The sequence below is a fragment of the Mesoplodon mirus genome (genome assembly GCF_964341445.2).
Source record: "Mesoplodon mirus genome assembly, chromosome: 3".
Lineage (NCBI taxonomy): Eukaryota > Metazoa > Chordata > Mammalia > Artiodactyla > Ziphiidae > Mesoplodon > Mesoplodon mirus.
In genome coordinates this window covers 181667606-181687530 of record NC_138978.1, presented here as the reverse complement: position 1 = coordinate 181687530, position 19925 = coordinate 181667606, and the positions used below count along the sequence as shown (strand labels likewise).

At 38.0% G+C, this 19925-nt stretch overlaps 1 protein-coding gene across 2 annotated transcripts; it reads right to left on the bottom strand.

The window, feature by feature from the left end:
- Positions 1-1090: 1090 nt before the first annotated feature.
- BPNT1 (3'(2'), 5'-bisphosphate nucleotidase 1) lies at positions 1091-19143 on the bottom strand. 2 transcript variants are annotated; one of them, XM_082613914.1, is made up of 9 exons: positions 19012-19143; positions 14738-14864; positions 11653-11757; positions 10861-10968; positions 9546-9594; positions 8228-8319; positions 5520-5717; positions 2783-2888; positions 1091-1736 (listed from the first exon to the last, which is right to left on the bottom strand). In XM_082613914.1, exons 2-9 carry the CDS (start codon positions 14855-14857, stop codon positions 1588-1590), a joined length of 927 nt encoding a protein of 308 aa, XP_082470040.1. In that variant the 5' UTR covers positions 14858-14864; positions 19012-19143; the 3' UTR covers positions 1091-1587. The 2 variants fall into 2 exon arrangements, with proteins under 2 accessions (XP_082470040.1, XP_082470041.1); XM_082613915.1 differs by lacking the exon at positions 14738-14864.
- Positions 19144-19925: the final 782 nt, after the last annotated feature.

Below are 19925 nucleotides of genomic sequence, written 5' to 3'. Positions count from 1 at the left end.
CATGGCCAATTATCAGGATCACCTTGGGGATTTGTAAAATAATTTAAGGAGGGATAGGCAAGAATGAAGAGTTTTTTAGACATAATTCAGAGATACTTGTGAGACATCAAAGTAGGCTTTGGGGTATAGAAATCTAGAGTTTGAGAGTTCTAAGCTAGATACAGATTTTGGAATTCTGGGTAAAAGGCCCTTAAGTGAAGCCATATTTGTGGATTAGATCATCTAGAGAGAAGCTAGGACAGAATCATGGTGAATACTGACATTCAAGGAAAGGGAGACAAAGAGAAACCATGAAAGGAGACTGAGTAGGAGTGGCTATTAGGGGGAAGAAGAAAAACAGGACAGTGCGAAGAGAGTTGTAAGAGGGAGAGGGGCCAATGGTGTCAAAGCCACAAAGCCCTCTTCTTGCAGCTGCCTTGTGAAAACAGTACTCCAACACCGTCTCTAGTGAGTGTTACACTTAAATGACTACCGAATCCCTGGAGTAGCTGTCTTGAAATACACAGAATTTTAAGACAAAACTGCTTGGCTGGAGCCTGTGAATTCCTATTTTCTGAAAAGCTTCCCAGGTGATTCTGACACGCAGTGGGTTTGGGAATGATTAATTTAAACCACTTGCTTAATAACAATGAGAGAAATTTATTTAAAAGCGCAAGACAGAGACCTAAACAATAAAAACCTAGGCAGGGGCTTCCCTGGTGGCGCAGTGGTTGAGAGTCCGCCTGCCGATGCAGGGGACACGGGTTCGTGCCCCGGTCTGGGAAGATCCCACATGCCGCGGAGCGGCTGGGCCCGTGAGCCATAGCCACTGAGCCTGCGCGTCCGGAGCCTGTGCTCCTTAACGGGAGAGACCACAGCAGTTGAGAGGCCCGCGTACCGCAAAAAAAAAAAAAAAAAAAAAAACCTAGGCAGAATGTCAGAATAATTTTGATAGCATATATTATAATCTTCCTTTGGAAGGAATAGGAGCAATTACCTAACTTTCCACAGTTAAACTGCATAATGATGCCATAAGGATAAAGTAATGCCCACAGCAGAGAATACATAGTTTCCAACTACTTAAAAAAAGCTGGTGAATAACAGAGAGAGCTAGAATTAAATAATTTATTATAAAGAAATGTTTCTCCAAAATGTTTCATCAACATATAGAATGATATTTTAATGTATTCAGAATGGGAGTAGGAAAACTTGTACATTACTGTGAAAGACAAGAATGAGATTTGGGTAATAACTTGTGGTTCTGTGCCCTAAAGAAATCTGGTTTACAAAACAGGAATGCTAATTCAACAGTGCACCAGGATGGCCAGCTGGAACTAAGCTTTACTTTCACTGCTCCAAATAAAAGGAGGAAAAATGAAATGTGAAATATACTGACTTTACAAGTTTTCCAGATGTCAAAATTGGTCTGGTCGATTCATTAATGAAGACGTTTAAAAATTCAATTTTCTACTCCTAAGTAACCAAATGTAAATCGGTGATCAACAATGAATGAAGTAAAGGTAGAGCTCAAATTCCATCCAACTAGTTTTAAAATGTTTTATTTTGAGGAGCAAGTCCTTCTCCTGGCTGAGTCGACGAGATTTCCCTTCAAGGAACAAGTACATTTTTAACAGATTCGGGAACTCTACTTGCATAGTAGTCATAATTCCTCAGTGTGGCCAGGACGCCAGCTGAGTTCATGTGCTTCACTTCCTTGTTATACTGAAGGGCATTTCCATGGATATCGGTTAACTTGCCTATGGAAAAAACATCAATACAATGTCAATGACTGATCAGATCATTATGTTTCTAGTTATTTCTAAGAGCTTCTTGCTTCCCTATATAATAATATCTATTGAATTCTGGATAAAATAAGGAAGATAATGCGTGACCACAAAGGTTAAGTATTAATTCACTTGCAATTTAAGACTACAGAGGAACTTGACTAACTAAAGGCTAAATCATTATTTTTTCTCCCTGATTAAAATAATTTCACTTAGTATTTTCAATTTATACTTCTCAGTATCAATTAATTTCTCTTTTCCTGGAGTGATTACATTTCCTATTGGTTATACTCCATCACCCACAATTCCTGGTTTCAAAAGTGTTTTCTTCATTCTACCATTTATTAGTAACACTTTATTTGGTAAGAGTTTAAGTGAAGTATGTTGATAAAACATAACTATGTTGTATTACAGTCTCATTTAACATTCTAATGAGAATGGATCATGATGAATTTAACTTCCTTGTCATGTAATATGCTGAGATATCGACACAATAATGTATCAGGAGAAATGATAAAATAAAAATCAAGTGTTTAAGAGTAGATGTGATCTGATGTCTATTTGAATTCGAAAAATCATCTTGCTATGTATATATCTGTAGTACTTTTGCAGGCTGATTTAAAAAATTCCAACTCTATGATCTTTAAGCGCTAGCACTGAGACATTTACCAATACAATATTGGCTCAAAAGAAACTAATGAGGATGATGATGAATATTTTACTTTTCAAGAAAAAAAAACCCTAAAAGCATTAAAGCCATAAATTAATAAGGGTTTAATTAAATGAACTGTGTGCAGATCAAGGTCCAAAAGAGAAACTGTAACTAAAGGAAAATGAATTCACTGAAAATCTACTTTCTCACCTATGAAATGCAAGGCTTAGATTGGATAACCTCTAACTTTCCTTCTATCTTTTATATCCTAAGAGTCTAGGTAAAGTAACATTACTGAAATATCATGTCTTAGCCTAATACAAAAACTGTATAAAAATTGTAATTCCCCCAAATAAAATGGACTAACCTCCCACAGCATGTAAAATGACTTCTGGAGCACAGGTATCCCACTTCTTACATCCAGGACTTGCAAATACATAAGCAGAGGCTTTGCCTTCAATCAGCTGAATAATCTGTAAGTTTAACAGAATAATTATCCCTCAACCATGAAATAACTGAGGTACAAATAAAGAGAAACTGCTTGTTTCTATCAGTATATTTCAATTCCTGTGTCAGACTTGGGTTAAAGCCTTTAGCAGGTGAAAATGAGTATTATGAAGAAATATATAGAATACATGCATAATAATGTGATGGATGAGACACTAGGCAATAATCTGATGGGGAAAAAAAGAAGTCAAATAAGCTACAAGGAGGATATCTGAATGGTCTCTATATTCTAAGTTAGTTAAAATAAGGTTTTCTTTTTTATGCTGTCTTTTCTTCTTACAGTAAAAGCAATATATATTGTAGAAAAAATAAAGCTTTTTAATCTTGTAAAAATTTGACCATTATTATATAAAGGATACAGAAATATCAACCAGTACAATAATGTATAGGTTGTAATAAGTCCTAACAGATATGTGATGCTGACTAGTCTAACAAGCAGTTGCATAAGTCTTTGTTTTGGTATCATATCTGTTGCTATTTCTGCTACCAAAGTATGAATTTTAAGAGTCATCTTGGACTTCCCTGGCGGTCCAGTGGTTAAGACTCCGTGCTTCCACTGTAGGGGGTGCGGGTTTGATCCCTGGTTGGGGAACTGAGATCCCGCAAGCTGCACAGTGTGCCAAAAAATAAATAAATAAATAAAAATCAAATCAAATCAAACAGTCATCTTACTAATGCCTGTAATATTCATACAAAACTGAGGTCACTGAGGGACTTCCCTGGTGGTCCAGTGGTTAAGACTCCATGCTTCTACCACAGGGGACATGGGTTTGATCACTGGTCAGGGAACTAAGATCCCGCATGCTGCGTGGTGTAGCCAAAAAAAAAAAAAATCTGAGGTGACCGATAGAAACTGCATAAGTCTCAGCAGTAACTTGCTATCAGCCTTTCATTAGTTGCTTGACTTATTTTTTGGTTATACTGTAAAGTAATTAGTGCTGTAAAATTTAGACTTCAAATATTGAGATGAAGAGGCCAGCCTGGGAGAATAAGGAGAGCCTCAGTGAACACAAGGTAACCAGCTATTCTTTTTAGGATTACTGTATTCAATGACACGTTCAAACCATTAACCCTTGCTGCAGACTTCTAAGTAAAAGCTTTCTCTTTCTTTTAAGAAATCTGTGTCAAGTCTTATTATGTGCCAAGAACTATGCCAGGTATATTTTTTGAGGGAAGAGGGACTGTGGCTTTCGTCCAATTCTCAAAGAGGTCCTTGATGCAGAAAAGTTAAGAACTGCCCAGCAGGTCTTTGCAAGGAGAAAACGTGGGAGCTGTGTAGGGTGGGGACTTTGCTCCTACGGGGAATGGTACCTCCTTGGGAATAAAAGAGGTAATGGCATTTTGTAGTTACAAAAGTAGGGGCAAAGGGCTTCCCTGGTGGTGCAGTGGTTGAGAGTCCGCCTGCTGATGCGGGGGACACGGGTTCGTGCCCTGGTCCGGGAAGATCCCACATGCCGCGGAGCGGCTGGGCCCGTGAGCCGTGGCTGCTGAGGCTGCGTGTCCGGAGCCTGTGCTCCGCAATGGGAGAGGCCACAACAGTGAGAGGCCCGCGTACCGCAAAAAAACAACAACAAAAAAAAAACAAAAAACAAAAGTAGGGGCAAAGAGAAATCATATTTCAGTGACTATCAGGAATATATTTTTACTTTGAAATGTTTTACATTTTTTTCAAAATAGTGCTATTTTTAAACTTCCATTTTTCATCCTCTTACAAGTAAATGCTTTGAGAGGGAGATCACTTTGGAAGCTGCTGTAAAGGCTGGTTGGGGGATGATGACAGGTTTCACCTAGGGCACTGGCAGTTGAGATGGATGAGACACTAGGGAAGAATTAAGAAGATCTATAGGTAGGATCAGATTGATCAGATGTGAGGCAGGAAGGAGGCTAGGATGGCTTTCAGATGTCTGGCTAGAGCAGTTAGAAAAATGGTGGTGCCATTAAGCATATAGGAAGTAGGGAGAGGAACACATCTGGGGGCAGGTAGAAAGAGGATGCGTTCCAACTGGGGATGCCGAATTTGAGATACCTGATGGATGTCATCATGACAACCAAGGGGCAATCAGATGAGAAGAGGTCAGGGATGGAGATCAAATTGTGTTCCAATTCACAATGTTCTCAGGAAGATGGGAGCCTAGGTGAATGAATGGGGTAAGTATCCAGAAAGGGGCAGGCAGGCCCATCCTGGAGTCTGTAGAAGAAAGGTCTGGGAAGTAATCCAAGAGGATCCTTGAGAAAATAAGGACTGGCAAGAGGCCCGTGGTCTTATCATCACTGAATTCTCTTAGATAAAAAAGACCTGAACCACAACATTTAAAAAAAATTCAGGGACTTCCCTGGTGGTCCAGTGGTTAGGACTCCACGCTTCCACTGCAGGGGGCACAGGTTTGATCCCTGATTGGGGAACTAAGATCCCACATGCCACGTGATACGGCCAAAAAAAAAAAAAAAATTCAAATGTTGCTGAAATGTGTCTTTAATGGCAAATTACAATCTTTAATCTCTTCTCCCAAACTCTTATTTCACATTTTGTAACAGCTCAGTATTTCTTTTAATAGTTCAGTTGCATTTCAGGGTAGATGATGGATGGATTTTGGTACCTTATTTCCTGCTCCTCCCACCCGCAGCACATCATCAGGGTTCATAGCAGCAACGCAGTCCGTAACCAACTGGCTGTTATGGGACCGGGTAGTTGTGATAATGTGTTTCCCGGCAGGCACTTCTTTCAGCTGAAACCCGAAGGCACCTAAACCTAAAACTCCCCAGATTGTTCTCCCCAACACAGCATCTGGTCCTGCCTATGTAAATGGGTGAAACAATGGCAAAGCTTGTCATCATTTGGAGAGAAAGTTTCGCTATAAATAGAACATTTAGTTATATTAGCAACATGATTTTTTAAAAATAAAAACATGATAATGTTATAAAGTACAAAAGCAGTATCATTGACAAAGAAATTTTCCTGAGAACATCAACTGATCATTCTCATTGTTGTTTTGGTTAATAATTGGGTTTCAGGGAGTTCCCGGGTGGCTTAGTGGTTAGGATTCTGGGCTTTCACTGCCGTGGCCTGGGTTCTATCCCTGGTTGTGGAACTGAGATCCCACAAGCCACACAGCATGGCCAAAAAAAATAATAATAATTGGGTTCCAAAGGTACGGAAAGGAACTTCTGGTTATTCCCTGGAGTCTTCAGGAAAGGCAACATCACATACTGATTCCTGTTCCTTTCAGAATTATCCAACAATCTCATTATTGTATTTGAAAATAGCTGTTTGCAAAAGGTATGTAAGTCCCCAGGAAATGAAACACCGTGTATTGATTACTTTTCATTGTCCAAGGAACAATAAGAATCACATTACTATGGGAATAGGTAATGGTGATAATATAATAATGCTGCTGGGCTTCCCTGGTGGCGCAGTGGTTGAGAGTCCGCCTGCCAATGCAGGGGACACGGGTTCGTGCCCCGGTCCGGGAAGATCCCACATGCTGTGGAGCGGCTGGGCCCGTGAGACATGGCCGCTGAGCCTGCGCGTCTGGAGCCTGTGCTCCGCAACGGGAGAGGCCACAGCAGTGAGAGGCCCGTGTACCGCAAAAAAAAAAAAAAAAAAAAGTCTTTTATCTGGCTCAAGAGAGCAATGTAGAGCAGTGGCTAAGAGCCTGGACTGCAGTTTAGATACCAGATCTGCCATTGACCAACTAGGGCAAGTTACTTGTCTCAGTTTCCTCTTCTGTAAAACAGGGATAAAGGCTTCCTTAAAGGGTTTTGGTGAGTATCAGAAAGAGATAATGCATGTGAATCCCTCGAGTCTGTCAGTACACAGTAAGCTCTTGATAAATGTTAGCTATGATGATAATGACTTTAAATTGGACATTCAGCCTTGAAAACTACCAACAAAGCTAAGCAACTTTTCTCCTTGTTGCAACAAATTTTAAGGCATAAGCAAGAGAGAAGGAAGAGAGAAGAGAAGGAAAGTGTACAGAAGGGAATGTGGTGAAAGGACAGGTAACAAAGGAGAGAAGCAGAGCAGGAGAAAATGAGCTGGTACATGGGACAGACAGTGACTACTGGGCTACCACAAGCTGCCTACCTCTTTGCTGCCTACCAGTGCAGCCAAAAGCCTAGCTATTTTTCTCACCTTTGCTTCATTCCTGGGTTCCCTTAACTTTTGATTTTCATTGTTCTGTGGAAAGTGAATACAATTTTTCTAATCTTAGAAAGAAGTGATGGAAATTGTTAACAATTCCTAAGCGCTTAGATCTTTTTTTGATAGAAGGTGCCAGGCACTGCAATATTATCTATGAATTAAATGCCCCTATTCAAGTAACAGTATTAGCTTGCTTTAAAGTTTACATGATAACTGCAAACTTGTGTCTGCATATAATACTCTATAAGCATTAGTCGTATTAAAAGAATTAATGGACTCTTAAGCAGTTCAATATGAGACTTTCCTAGTAATGAATGCATAAATATTTTTGCTGAATAATCGTAAGATGCACATGATTATAAATAAAAAGTTATAATCACATAAATGATATTAAAAACAACAAATTTATCTTAGAAATAGAGATTAATCCTGCTCTTAACTCAAACTGGAAATTCAGAAGTAATAGTCCCCACTCTGGTTACTTTGTTGCTCCAAAGTTCTATCAAGGTCACACTAACGTAAATACCTTAAGTATTTTATTGCAACAATTTCCTTTAACATTTAACGTGATCTAACAGTATATTCCTGATTTGGAATTACATTAGCCTCTTACTTCTAAGGAAGACAATTTCTTGGGAGTATAGTAGAAAGTCAAAGCAGATTAGAGAGAAAAAATGAGAGAAAAGAGTACAAGAACATATTTAGTTAATGCTGACTATAATTGAGGCACTATGTAGTATTACCTGCAAAACAACATGGCTAGCCTCTTTTCTTGGTTGAAATGGTTCATTTCTTCAACGTGCTTCAAGCACCACCTGTAAATCAGGTGTCTCAATGACCAAGCTAACCAAGAGCCATATCAGTAATTCCCAAACTTTTGCTTATGATTTGAATCAAAAGGCATACATAAAATATATGTGCAAATCATACAGTGTGTCTGTGTACAGTCACATACATACACACACATTCCTGGTATCAACACCCCCCAGAGGACCTGATTCAATACATCTGGGGTATGACCTGGGAATCCTTACTTTGAAAAGCTCCCCCAGATGACTGCATGTGCAACCAAACTAGAAATCACTGGATCAGATAACATTAAGAATCATATAATACCATAATTATTTATCTAATAAAATATTTTGGTATCATTTATAGTAATACCTGGTAGTTGTAATATGGCTGGTTAATAACTCCTGCTATGGCTTTTCCTTCATAAGCAATTCCAATAAGAACTGTTACATTGTCAAGAAGACCTAAAAAGAAGAAATTTGTATCAATTACATAACTTTCTCAGGTTATGACTCATCCTCAGCACATCAATGGCTCCAAGTTATTTTTGCAATAAAGGTAAGGAATTTGCAATGATTCATCCATGATTAAACCTACTTCTGGCAAAATACACAACTTATGAGAGTTGGCCAGGGACAGAAGTAGGGACTACGGTCACTTAATTGAATTGATACACATGGTCTCATTAGTAATAATCTGTAAACCAATCAAGTAAATCAGCCATAACTCTGCAGCCATCATCATTAGATTCCTCTGTGCCCCCCTCTACCACCATCCAACTCACCTCTGCCTGCTAGATCACTCTCGATTCCAGGATTACTCTCTAGATTTGCATTTCAAGCCTCTAAATGAAGATTTCTCACAGTGGGGCCAATGGACTAACAAACAGCATTAGAATTAACTGGCTCAATTTTTTCAGTACAGATTCTCAGGCTCCTTTGCAGAGCTAGTGAGTCAAAACCTCTGGAGGTCGGGGTTGAGAGCTGAACAAGCTGTTTAGGTGTTCTTACACTCACTAAAGCTGCCTAGAGCTCCCCTATCTCTCAATGGATTACAGAGACATTTTCACATGTACTACGGGATTCACTCATCGTAGATATGTCTCAACCAAGGACAGAGAGAGTTTTTTCTAGGACTTACGAGACAGTTTTCTTTTTTCAGCCGAGAACCAATATAAGAAAACCTACGTTGATCTTCCTCTCAAAAATAAGAATCTAAGCTTATGCTACACTCCTAAAACCTACCACTCTGGCTCTGAGCCTGTCACGTCTCCCTTTAACGTTGCCAACTTTATTTTAATTTGCTGCTTTCTAATTTTGCTCATCTTAGATAATTTCGGGAAGGAGACATATTGCACTGTGTTTCAAAACCCATCTTTAGAGGTGAGGCTGTGCAGTGAGACAGCGGTTCGCAGAGAAGCGAGCGAGGGATGGGCACGGGATGGTGGCAGAGCAAGGCGACACAGCGATACTTTTCATCATTTTTCTACCCAATAAAGCTGGGGATTCAGTATAGTCCCTTTGGTTACATTGGTTTAATGTTAGTTATTTTCATCTAGGGGACATTAGGATTGTGGGACTGGTGGAATATGGGGGGGGGGCGTGGTATTTGAAGGAGATTAAATGTTTACAAGTAAACATCATATATTAGTCCTACTGCTGTCAAATACAAATATAAAAGAGATACCAACCTTCAGTATATTCCTTGGTACCATCCAGAGGATCAACCCAGACCACAAGCTAAAAAAGAGGAAATGTCCAAATTGAGCATATAAAATTTAAAAAATTGATTTAAATAGATAAACTAAAACTACCCTTTTTCAAATTTTTGAAATTATATTATGGGTGGCTTAAGCCAATGTCATCAGTTTTGTAATAATTAAAAAATAATAGTAAAAAAGTATTTTGTAATAAAATATCAACACAACATTGTAAATCAACTATACTTCAATAAAAAAATTTAATATAAAATTTAATATAAAAAATTTATAAAATATAGAGTTTAATAAAAAAGTTTATTGCTACCTGAACACTAAACATGTGGCCATGAACATCCTGGGCTCTAGATGGTGATATAAGGAAAACTTTAAAGTGGCACCAAAAATGTTTTGTGTGGATGCTACTCATTTTTATATATAAATGTTGATTTAAGATAAATAATGACAGTCTGATTATCGTAAGGACACACGTATATGCGGCCAAGAAAATTGAATGGTTTATAAAACTGGCAGCATAAAAAAGAAATCCCCTCTTCTTAGGACTTTTAATATGATTCAGGATATGCAGCCATTAACCACTAGACTCTTGATATAAATTTGTGAGGGCATATTTCTGATGGGAGACACTGCATCTTTTTTTTCTATACTGCATATCACAGAACAAAGTGCCTTACTCATAGTAAGTGCTCAAGGAATGAGTGTTAAATAAATTAAAACTCAAAAATTAAAGAAGTTTGATAGCTATCTGAAGTCATAGATTTAATTTAAGCAACAATAAAAAGCAAGGGGGGTAATTTTTATGGCCTTCCAAAAATATAAGGTAGCAATCCATTTCATCTCCTTCCAGCTCCAATTACCAATGAAATGTTTTACTACCAAATTTACTAAATAACAAATTAGATTTTCTCCCTAAAAGTATTTTGTTTTTCAGCCGTGTCTCGCGGCTTGTGGGATCTTAGTTCCCTGACCAGGGACTGAACCTAGGTCCCAGCAGTGAAAGCACCCAGTCCTAACCACTGGACTGCCAGGGAATTCCCTCAAAAGTATTTTTAATAACAGTTTTAGAGTGAAGAGGAGATCAATAGGATGAGAAAATGAACTTGAAGTTAATAGGTTAGACATCCCATATGGTTGCCAGACACTTATAGGTTGGCTCTGAAAGATTTCAAGTTCCTGGTTTCCCTTGTTTTATAACTACCAAGTTTTCATCATGATGGCAAATTTTATTTCCTTTACTACGACAAAAACTGAAGATTAATAGAAAGTTAAGTAATAACATGGATCATACGTCTTCCTCTTTGATAGCACTGTACTGTGATGGGCATGGTTGCTTCAGTATCTCCTCCCACTGACCATCTTCAATCAGCTCTTGATCCACGTCTTCAGGAGGCAGATCCTAGAGCAGAGAACACTGATGATGACTGAAGCTGTTTCCTGTTTACAGAATACCATCTGTCTCAGCAACAAGAAGAAATGCAGTATCATAGTTCTCACTAGTCCTTCCTGTTTACCATTTCTATTTAGAGCTTTTAAAGCACACTGAATAAAATTGCAAAAACAACCACATATGGCTCATCAAAGTTGATTACAAAGGATCCCAACTTCATTATCCTGAACAAGGATTAAAAAGAAAAGAATTTTTAAGTATTATACGCTTATTTACACAAGTGACTCTGCCATCAGCTATGTCTAACTCTCAAAATACATGAGATGTCAATTCCTTCACCTTCACAGTGTTAGTCTTTGAATAAGTGTGCAAATAAGCCTTAATTTAAAAAAAAAGGAATAAACCCATTTTATTCCAAAGTTCTAGAACTCTACCCATCTTATACTTTGTATGTTGAATGTCACAACAGTAACCATATCATCTATGGTCAAGAACTGACACATGTGGCCTAGAAATAAACCAAATATTAAAAGCAGATATTTTCTGAAAGTCCAAGAAACATGATAGTTATTTTTGTGTTAAAACACAAAAATATAATGCTTGAAATCATAAAAGTAGTGTATAAATCACTAAAGGGGCAATTACAAATCCATACAGTAAACAGGGATTTAAAAAAATATATGATAGTCTTACCTCTTCCCCTATAATTGTTAGTTTGGGGAATTTCCGTGCCAAAGAAGAGCATATGCTCATTTGAACTAATCGGTCCGCCTTGGTCTGCAGGTCTGTTGCACAGGTCTGCAACAAAGAATGCACATTTTAGCAGAACTAAGTATGAAATAAGTTGTTCTTTGACGCCACATGGGTGATTATCTATATCCATTTAAATTACACTGTCTGTTTTAAGATCGATCAAGCTTAACATCATATGAGTCAGTTTCTTGGCTGGGTTTTTCTCATGGGATTTATAGTGGCTAAAGTTTGGAAAGGAGCTTTTAAATTACTTAGAACATTTTCTCCCCCAGTTCACAAATTCCTTTTATAAGATCTCTACATTAATCTTTTGCTTAAGCAGGTTGACAGACAGGAAACTCACTATTTTCAAGGCAGTTAATAATAATAAATAACTCTTTAGTTATTTAAAAGGTATTTCTTTTATGGATCCTTCTATAAACTCCACTCATTAATCCTAATTTTAATAATTCAAGAGGTCCTCAGAACGATTCGTTATTTCTTATTTCCAAATTTTTATTTCTAAACTATAAAAAAATGAAAGTGAACGGCAGTAATATTTACTACATAACTCACCTATGGCACTCAACTCAATCCATAACTCACATAGTCACACTTGTGAAAGACAGTGACCACTTCCTTGGTTAGCTTGCTTTCAGAGAATTAGGACATGTTGCAATTTATACATGCCTGTTTAGGTGGATTTACACATTGTTTTATCTTAAACAGCAGATCTTTCGCAATACTTCGTAATGAGATAAGGAATGACTATCAAACTCTTTTCTGCCACAGTGAAGTTTGCTGGTTATCTCAATGTAAAGAACAATTTTGCTAGAATGTGGTGCCACAGAGGCAGAGACCTTTGTTTTATTTTCTAAAGAACTGTGCCTGGCACACAGTAGGTGCTCCGTAAATATCTGTGGAATGAAACTACTTAAAAGAATTGTTGAAATCGAAGATTACTTACCTATCAATCAAGTTTAGAGACCACTTACCATGGATAGGTAAGATTACTTACCTATCAATCAAGTTTATCAAGACACACTGATAGCCATTCAACTCTATGAGGAAAGCTATCCCAACTCTTCTCTAGGATAAGATATTCCCTGCTCTTTCTACCGACATAGTGCCAAATCTCACCATTCTAGATACTTTGTGTGACAAATCTGTTTTTGCCCTGTCTCTTTCAAAATGAGGTGTCAACAAGTGGATATAAAGTACTAGAAGTGTCTGACCAGTAGAGAGGACAGTGAGGTTATTATCTTTCTTTCTAACTTGAACACTATATTTCTATTACTCTTTAGCTATCGGCTACAAAGTGGTCCATCTAATATAATCACAAGAGAAAATCAATTTAAACAAAATAAATAATGCTAAGAGAAAAATATGCAAAGATATGATCCAAAATATTGGGTGGCAGCCTAATAGATGATTTTGTACTTTTTGCTGTTTTTCTCCACTTCCTATGTTTCATAATAGAGAAAACAATAAAAAAGAAAAGACAGTAAGATTAGTAGCCTTCTGAAAGTAGCTGTTTTACATTGTTGGCTTGTCGTTGAGCATGTATGTGATCAACTAAAACCTCTTTTTCACACAAATCTGAATCAGACTCCCCCCTTATTACTTGAACATTAATATAGGACTTTATTCCTACTGTAATATCCTGTTGAATTTGGCCCACCTTTCTCAGAGTTTGCAACTATTTTGAATACTTATTCTGTAATCCAATACAACAACTAGCCCTTCCAGCTTCATTTTATTGACATATTTGATAAGTATCCTTTCTACATCCTCCTCTTCCACAGCACTTTTGAAAAGATTCATTCAACAAATTTTTTTAACTGTATTTAAGTTAATGGCTAAAGAGAAAAAGACAGTCAGGACCAGAGTCCTATGATCTGTCAACAAGTGACCCTTTTCCAGCTTGAAAGTGAATCATGAATAAAATTATGGGGTAACATGGTTCACCTAGTTATGAGTACACCTAACAGTGGCTCAGGATGGGGGATGAGAGATATCATCTATATATTATAAATAGCTTGAATGCTTTTAGAAAATGGAAAATGAGGGACTATAACAAATTTTTTTAAAGTTGATTCAAATCAATTTTGATTTCAAAATCAATTTACCCTATATCTATTTCCTATACTATTAAGCCCATAAATCTACCAAAAAAGGAAATGAGAGTTATTTCACTAGTTCTTGTGATTTTTATTCTTAATTTTTAAAAGTAGTTATGTTGAATATCCTATAATTAGTTCACAGGAACTTATTTCTAAGTTGTTTTTTACTTATATTTAAGGTCCTTATTTTTTTATACAAATAGCCTTAAATAGATGCTTGACTAATCATAAATCTTAACTACATCTCTATTTCAAATCATTAAAATGTTTATCATATCCTAAAATTTTCCCACTTGGGCAAAATTACAATTTTCCTTAAAGATTATGACAAAAAGTCAGTATGTGGAAACTTACACTTAAAATTTGTAATGTGAAATAATCATCAAATCTTGTGGAAGGAATTATATTTTAAACTAGAACACATGCACGGTGGGACTTCTTTTAAGAATCAACTACCACTATGAACTAGCTTTCTGTTAATTTACCTAAGTTTTTAATTACCATACTGGAAAGAAAACCTTTGCTTTAGGTTTCTTTTCCATGCAGAAAAAACGTTTTAAAGCTTTGAATATAGGGGATACTTATTTAAATGCCAGATGTTACCAAACATGTCAAGTTCACCAAGGACTGCATGGCTTTGCATGAAGTAGATTACTTCAGGATATGAAGCTTGGTTCCAGTGCTCTGGAGCTAGACAGCGGTTAGAAGGCCCAGTCATATAAATAAAGGTTTTGGAGGTAGGAAGTCTGGAGTCCTCTGCAGAGCAGAAATGGAGCCCATTTGAACTAAGGGTCTTGCCATCTCCATAAGGGAGCCATTGACTATTTCAACTATTAAAGTCTGTCCAGATTATTATATCCTTTTAGCTAAATCTCAAGGGACAAAAACAGAGTTGGTATGAAATGAGACGAGACTTTCAGTACCTTCTCCACGATACCCAGGTCTCCTTCAGCAATAACACGCCTGACTATTGTTCCTGCCTTTTGAGCAATAGAATATGCTGAAGCCACCAACCGCATCAACACAGTGTGACTGGAAGCCATGATGTGCCTTAAAGGAAAATCGAGAGAAATGTTACGTTACTTTCAAAGCCAACTTCTGGTTTCATTTACTCGAATTCAATTCAACATATTGGTATTGAGTGTTTACGTGGGACTGCTTCAATTAACTGTGTAGATTCTCTAATAAACATTTACTAAGAGAGACTTGGAAAAAGACTCCATTTCAGCATTAGCTCTCGCAATAACTTCTATAGTATTCTTTTTCTCTGCAGATGGGACATTTTGAGGCATGGGGGTGACTGGCCCAGGACTATGAACATGTGAAAAAGTTTTATGTATGACGAGTATAATGTACAAAAGCTGTGGACGTGCTGCAGGGGCTAAAAAATAAGGTATAATATCTGCCCTTAAGGAGCTAATATTTTGGTGGGCTGAGGGTAAAATACTGTAACCTAATGTCTATAACATAAAACTGGTAAGTGCTGACAGAGGTATGAAGAGCATAAGTGATGTGTGTGTATGTGGGAAGTAATTAAAAAGGGGAGGGACTGCATGTGATTACAGTTAGTTTCTGAAACTCAATGAATATTCCTTTAGAGATTAAATAAAATTTAATCTGCTGGTTATTGACTGCCATCCTCATCAGTAGCATAATAAAGAGAACAAGCAGCATAACCGCCGGACTGAAGACCAAGCATTTGGAAAAGTAATGAGTGTCAAGCAGCCCCTGGCCCAATAAAAAATATGAAAAAAACAGTCTTTAGGATCAAATACTTTCCTTTTTGAAAATACAAATTCAAATCCTGCAATTTTATTGACTGCTTTGATGCTGGGCTACATCACCCAGATTCCCTCTGGGGTTGAAGGACTTACTTCCCCAGCTGTTGAGAGGGCTGCCAACAGATGGTCTTTGGCTGCCACCTTTCTTTAGGAATTTATCTGCTGAGAAGAGTCATGTCACTTGAAACTGGTCAACAGGGGGGTGTAAAAGCCATTCCTCTCTCCAGCTGGGCTGCCACCCCAATTCTGATGGGCCTTCCTAGCTTCCAAATTCCCAGTGGGGTGGGCTGAGCCTTAGTTGGGACTGAATCATGGTCCAACTTCCCTCATCCCCCATCCTGAGCCACTGTTAGGTGTACTCATAACTAGGTGAACAATGTTACCCCATAATTTTATTCATGATTCACTTTCAACCTGGAAAAGGGTCACTGGTTGACAGATTGCAGGACTCTGGTCCTGACTGTCTTTTTCTCTTTAGCCATTAACTTACATACAGTTTAAAAAAATTGTTGAATGCATCTTTTCAAAAGTGCTGTGGAAGAGGAGGACGTAGAAAGGATACTTATCAAGTATGTCAATAAAATGAAGCTGCAAGTCCTTAACTTCCTTATAGTTCAGATTACATCTACTGTCCTTCCTTCCCTACCAGTTTTACACATTCTGGGTTGTAAAACACTAACTTTTGTAAGCATGTCTCTCTGAAAGCTTATCAAAAGCAGGGGTTAAAGGCACAGGCACTGAAGCCTACTTCCTGTGTTCAATTCCGAGCTCTGGCACACATTAGTTGTGTGACCTTGGGAAAGCCACTTAAATTCTCTGTGCCTTGATTGGTAAAATGGAGCTAGCAATAGTATTATAACATAGAGTCATGGTAATTATTAAATCAGTCTCTGGCACAAGGTAAGCACTAAATAACGCTGGCTAACCATTATTACAATGATTATTCTCATTGCTGGCTATCCTGCAGAGACATTAGGGCAGCGTTAAGGGCAAAAAAAATTCCTATAGCTTCCGCAACATTATTTTGACTCTGAGGATATAATATTAGCAATATGACCCAGAATCACAGCACAGGTTCTTTTTCATAATGTTCTGGGCTTGAGGCTTGGAATATGAAAAAAGGTTGTACAACATTTAAGGCAATCAACCTAATATCCTATCATTTAAGGAATCTTTACAGCTGTCAACATGGCTAGTTCAGAAGGACAAAAACAATAGGAATCAATGATCCATTTCTTCTCATAGCCTGGGAGAGGTGTCTTGAATTCAGTATAAAGGTGGTGAGCATATGAGGAGTAGGTTCTTAAAATAAATGATGAAATGGGAACCCAGGGGGAGTGCAGTAGTATCCAAGTTGAGGAGATGGAGCTGGGTGTCTGAGGAGGCCAAGATGATAGGAGTGTGCAGGGCAGAGTACCAGAGAGACCTCTGGAGATCTGCTAATCAGTGCAGGCAGGTGAGGAAACTACCTGAAGCCGGGGCATGCACCTCCCGAAAGGAACATTAGGTGTGATCTTCAGAGCTCACACGGCTTGGGAGTTCATGCGCCCACTAGCCAGTGGGAAACCTCATCATCCACAGGACACTGGTTAGAGTAACACACATTGCAGGTGGGAATGTAAGAGGGTGCAATTACTTTGGGAAACAGTTTGGCTGACCCAGCATTCCACTCCTAGCTATTTGCCAAGAGAAAAAAAAGTGTAAGTCCTCACAAAGACTTCTTCATGAATTTTGTTTGTTTGTTTGGTTGGTTTTTTGTTGGGGTTTTTTTTGTTTTTGTTTTTTTTGGCCACACAGCATGGCACGTGGGATCTTGGCTCCCCGGCCAGGGATCGAGCCCGCGCCCTCTGCATTGGAGGCGCAGATTCTTGACCACTGGACTGCCAGGGAAGTCCCAAGACTTCTTCATGGATGTTTATAGCAGATTTATTTGTGACAGACAAAATCTGAAAACAACCCAAATGTCCCCCAACAGGTGAGTGGATAAACAAATTATATCAAATTATACACTTTAAATATTTACATTGATTGTATGATAATTATACCTCAATAAAGCTGCCAGAACCATAAAAAAGAAAGAAAGAAAAATAAATAAATGGTGAGTTCCCAATCAAAATACTAAGATAATTTATCTTTTGGAACTTGACTATAACAGCAAATTCTGATAAAAAGAGAAATGAGCATATATCAAAATATGATATAAAACTATAGTAATTAAAAGTTTAGTCCTGGGCAGAATTTGAGAGATAAATCAATGCAATTAAATAAATTCCAGAGATAGATCCAAATACACTAAAGGTGATAATTCAAATCATGGAGGAAAGTTAATTGTGCAAAACACGGTGGGGACAATTTAATCTTTTAAAAAAGTGTTGGAATCTTTTTGCTTCTTTATATCAATGTATATTCCAGATCAATGCATGATTTTAAAAGTAAAGAATGAAACTATAAAAGTATGGGGATAAAACGAGTGAAATGTTTTATAAATTTGGAAAAGCACTTTTAAATGTGACTAAAACCAAGAATCCATTATATATTGATAAATCTGAAGGCATAAAAATTAAAATGTCTATATAGGCAAAATACCATAAACAAAGCAAACAGATGAGTGACAAAATGATAACAAAAATTTGTATCACATACTAGACAAATGTGCTAATTTTTGTTACATAAGGGGCTTACATATATCAATATGTAAAAGATGAATGATTCAACAGAAAAATGTGCAAGTGACGCCAATAGGCAATACTTAGAAAAATAAAAGCAAAGGCCATTAAATCGTGAAATGCTCAATTTGAAATGAAATGAAAGAAATGCAATCTAAAACAATGAGAAATGATTGTTCATATGTAAGACTGGCATAGATAAGAAAGTTTGCCCAGTGTTGGCAGGAGTGTGAGTGAAGATCCTCCTGAGCATTATTAGCGAGGATGTAAAGTGGTGAAACCGCTTTTTTTGAAAATCTTATTAGCAGTAAAATGTACACATCTTTTAAACTAGCAATCACATTTTCAGGGGATCTAAATAAATAAAGCAAGTCTACAACCAGAAAAGGCAGTAGGAAGAATGCCTGCTATTTTAACGAAATTTAATTTTAGGCGTAAGACACTAAATTTGGATGCACTAAAGAACCCACCGTCTAAGTCTGCCTTGTTATTTCAACAACATACGGCCATTAAAAGACCCCGAGGCACGAAAATAATAGTACAGGTAAACAGTCAAAATGCTGACACTCAAGAATCTAGGTCCGATATCGGAATATCTGGAGAAGTACTCTGGTTCGCGTACTTTTTTTTTTAACATAAATCCTTTGAATCTCTTCATATCTGTGCAGAGGGGTGGAGTTAGGGGACCAATAAACTACTCAGATCTGCCTAAGGCCCTTGCGCTGCTCCGCAGGAGAGAAAATTACTTACAGTTACAAGACTGGCACCAAGTCAGACGAGAGACTTCAGGGGTAACCAAACAAGCGTTACCAAGCAACAGGTCCCCCGCAGCGTCCAGTACAGCGCTTACCCACCGGGGATAGGTCGTCAGTGGATGCAGACTAAACCCACCTCAGCTACTGAGCCTGCGGGAAGTTCGGCGCAGGCGCAGAACAGCTATTTTGCCACCGCCCGGTCTGATTCCAGACCCGCCGGAAGGCTCCACTTGTCCGTGTTTTCTCCAAGTTTTCCAAGCTTTCCATAGGCGCCAGTGCCCTGAAGTTAAACCGGAAGGTGTATCAAGTAATCATTCTGGTTTCAGGTGTCTTCCAATCCACTTTGTGCGCACAGTTTACTCCTAAGATGTTTGTCGGGTTAATGATACCGCCCCGTGGCGGCAGGCGGCTACTTAACCTCGAAACCCTACGAGTCCGTGGACTGGCTTCAGGTGGTCCACGACGCCCCTACCTCTGTTCCCCCTAAGAAAACTTTATGCAGAAGTGTGTTACTAGGGTTTATTTTTTATTTTATTTTTTTTAAGCATTTATCAGACTCCTGAAAGGGTCTGTGACCCTTTCATTCGGCTACTGATTAGTCCTGGGAGATTTTTTCTCTTCCTGGTCGGATGTACCATATTAATTATTTTTGTTTGTTTTTTTGAAGCACAGAAAAAAAAAAAACACCTAATTACGACTTTTATTGCACTGCCAAAAGTAAAAACAAACAAGCAAAAACAAAAATTGCCTGTTTATTCATTTTGGCTTTCACCATATATTTAAGGAGCACACTTCTTGTGTCTGCCTGTATTTCTGTGCGCATGTGGGAGCCGACCTGCGGTGAGAACAGCAGAGTGAAGAGGCAATGATCATTTTTTTCAGTACTGAAAAGCAGGGCCCCGTCATTAA

Excerpts from the sequence above, each read along its gene's own strand:
- BPNT1 (XM_082613914.1), bottom strand. The coding sequence starts at position 14,857 with ATGGCTTCCAGTCACACTGTGTTGATGCGGTTGGTGGCTTCAGCATAT. Across the intron at positions 11,758-14,737 it reads ACCTGGGTATCGTGGAGAAG|ACCTGTGCAACAGACCTGCA; the intron begins GTACTGAAAGTC and ends TCTTTGTTGCAG. Across the intron at positions 10,969-11,652 it reads TAACAATTATAGGGGAAGAG|GATCTGCCTCCTGAAGACGT; the intron begins GTAAGACTATCA and ends TCTCTGCTCTAG.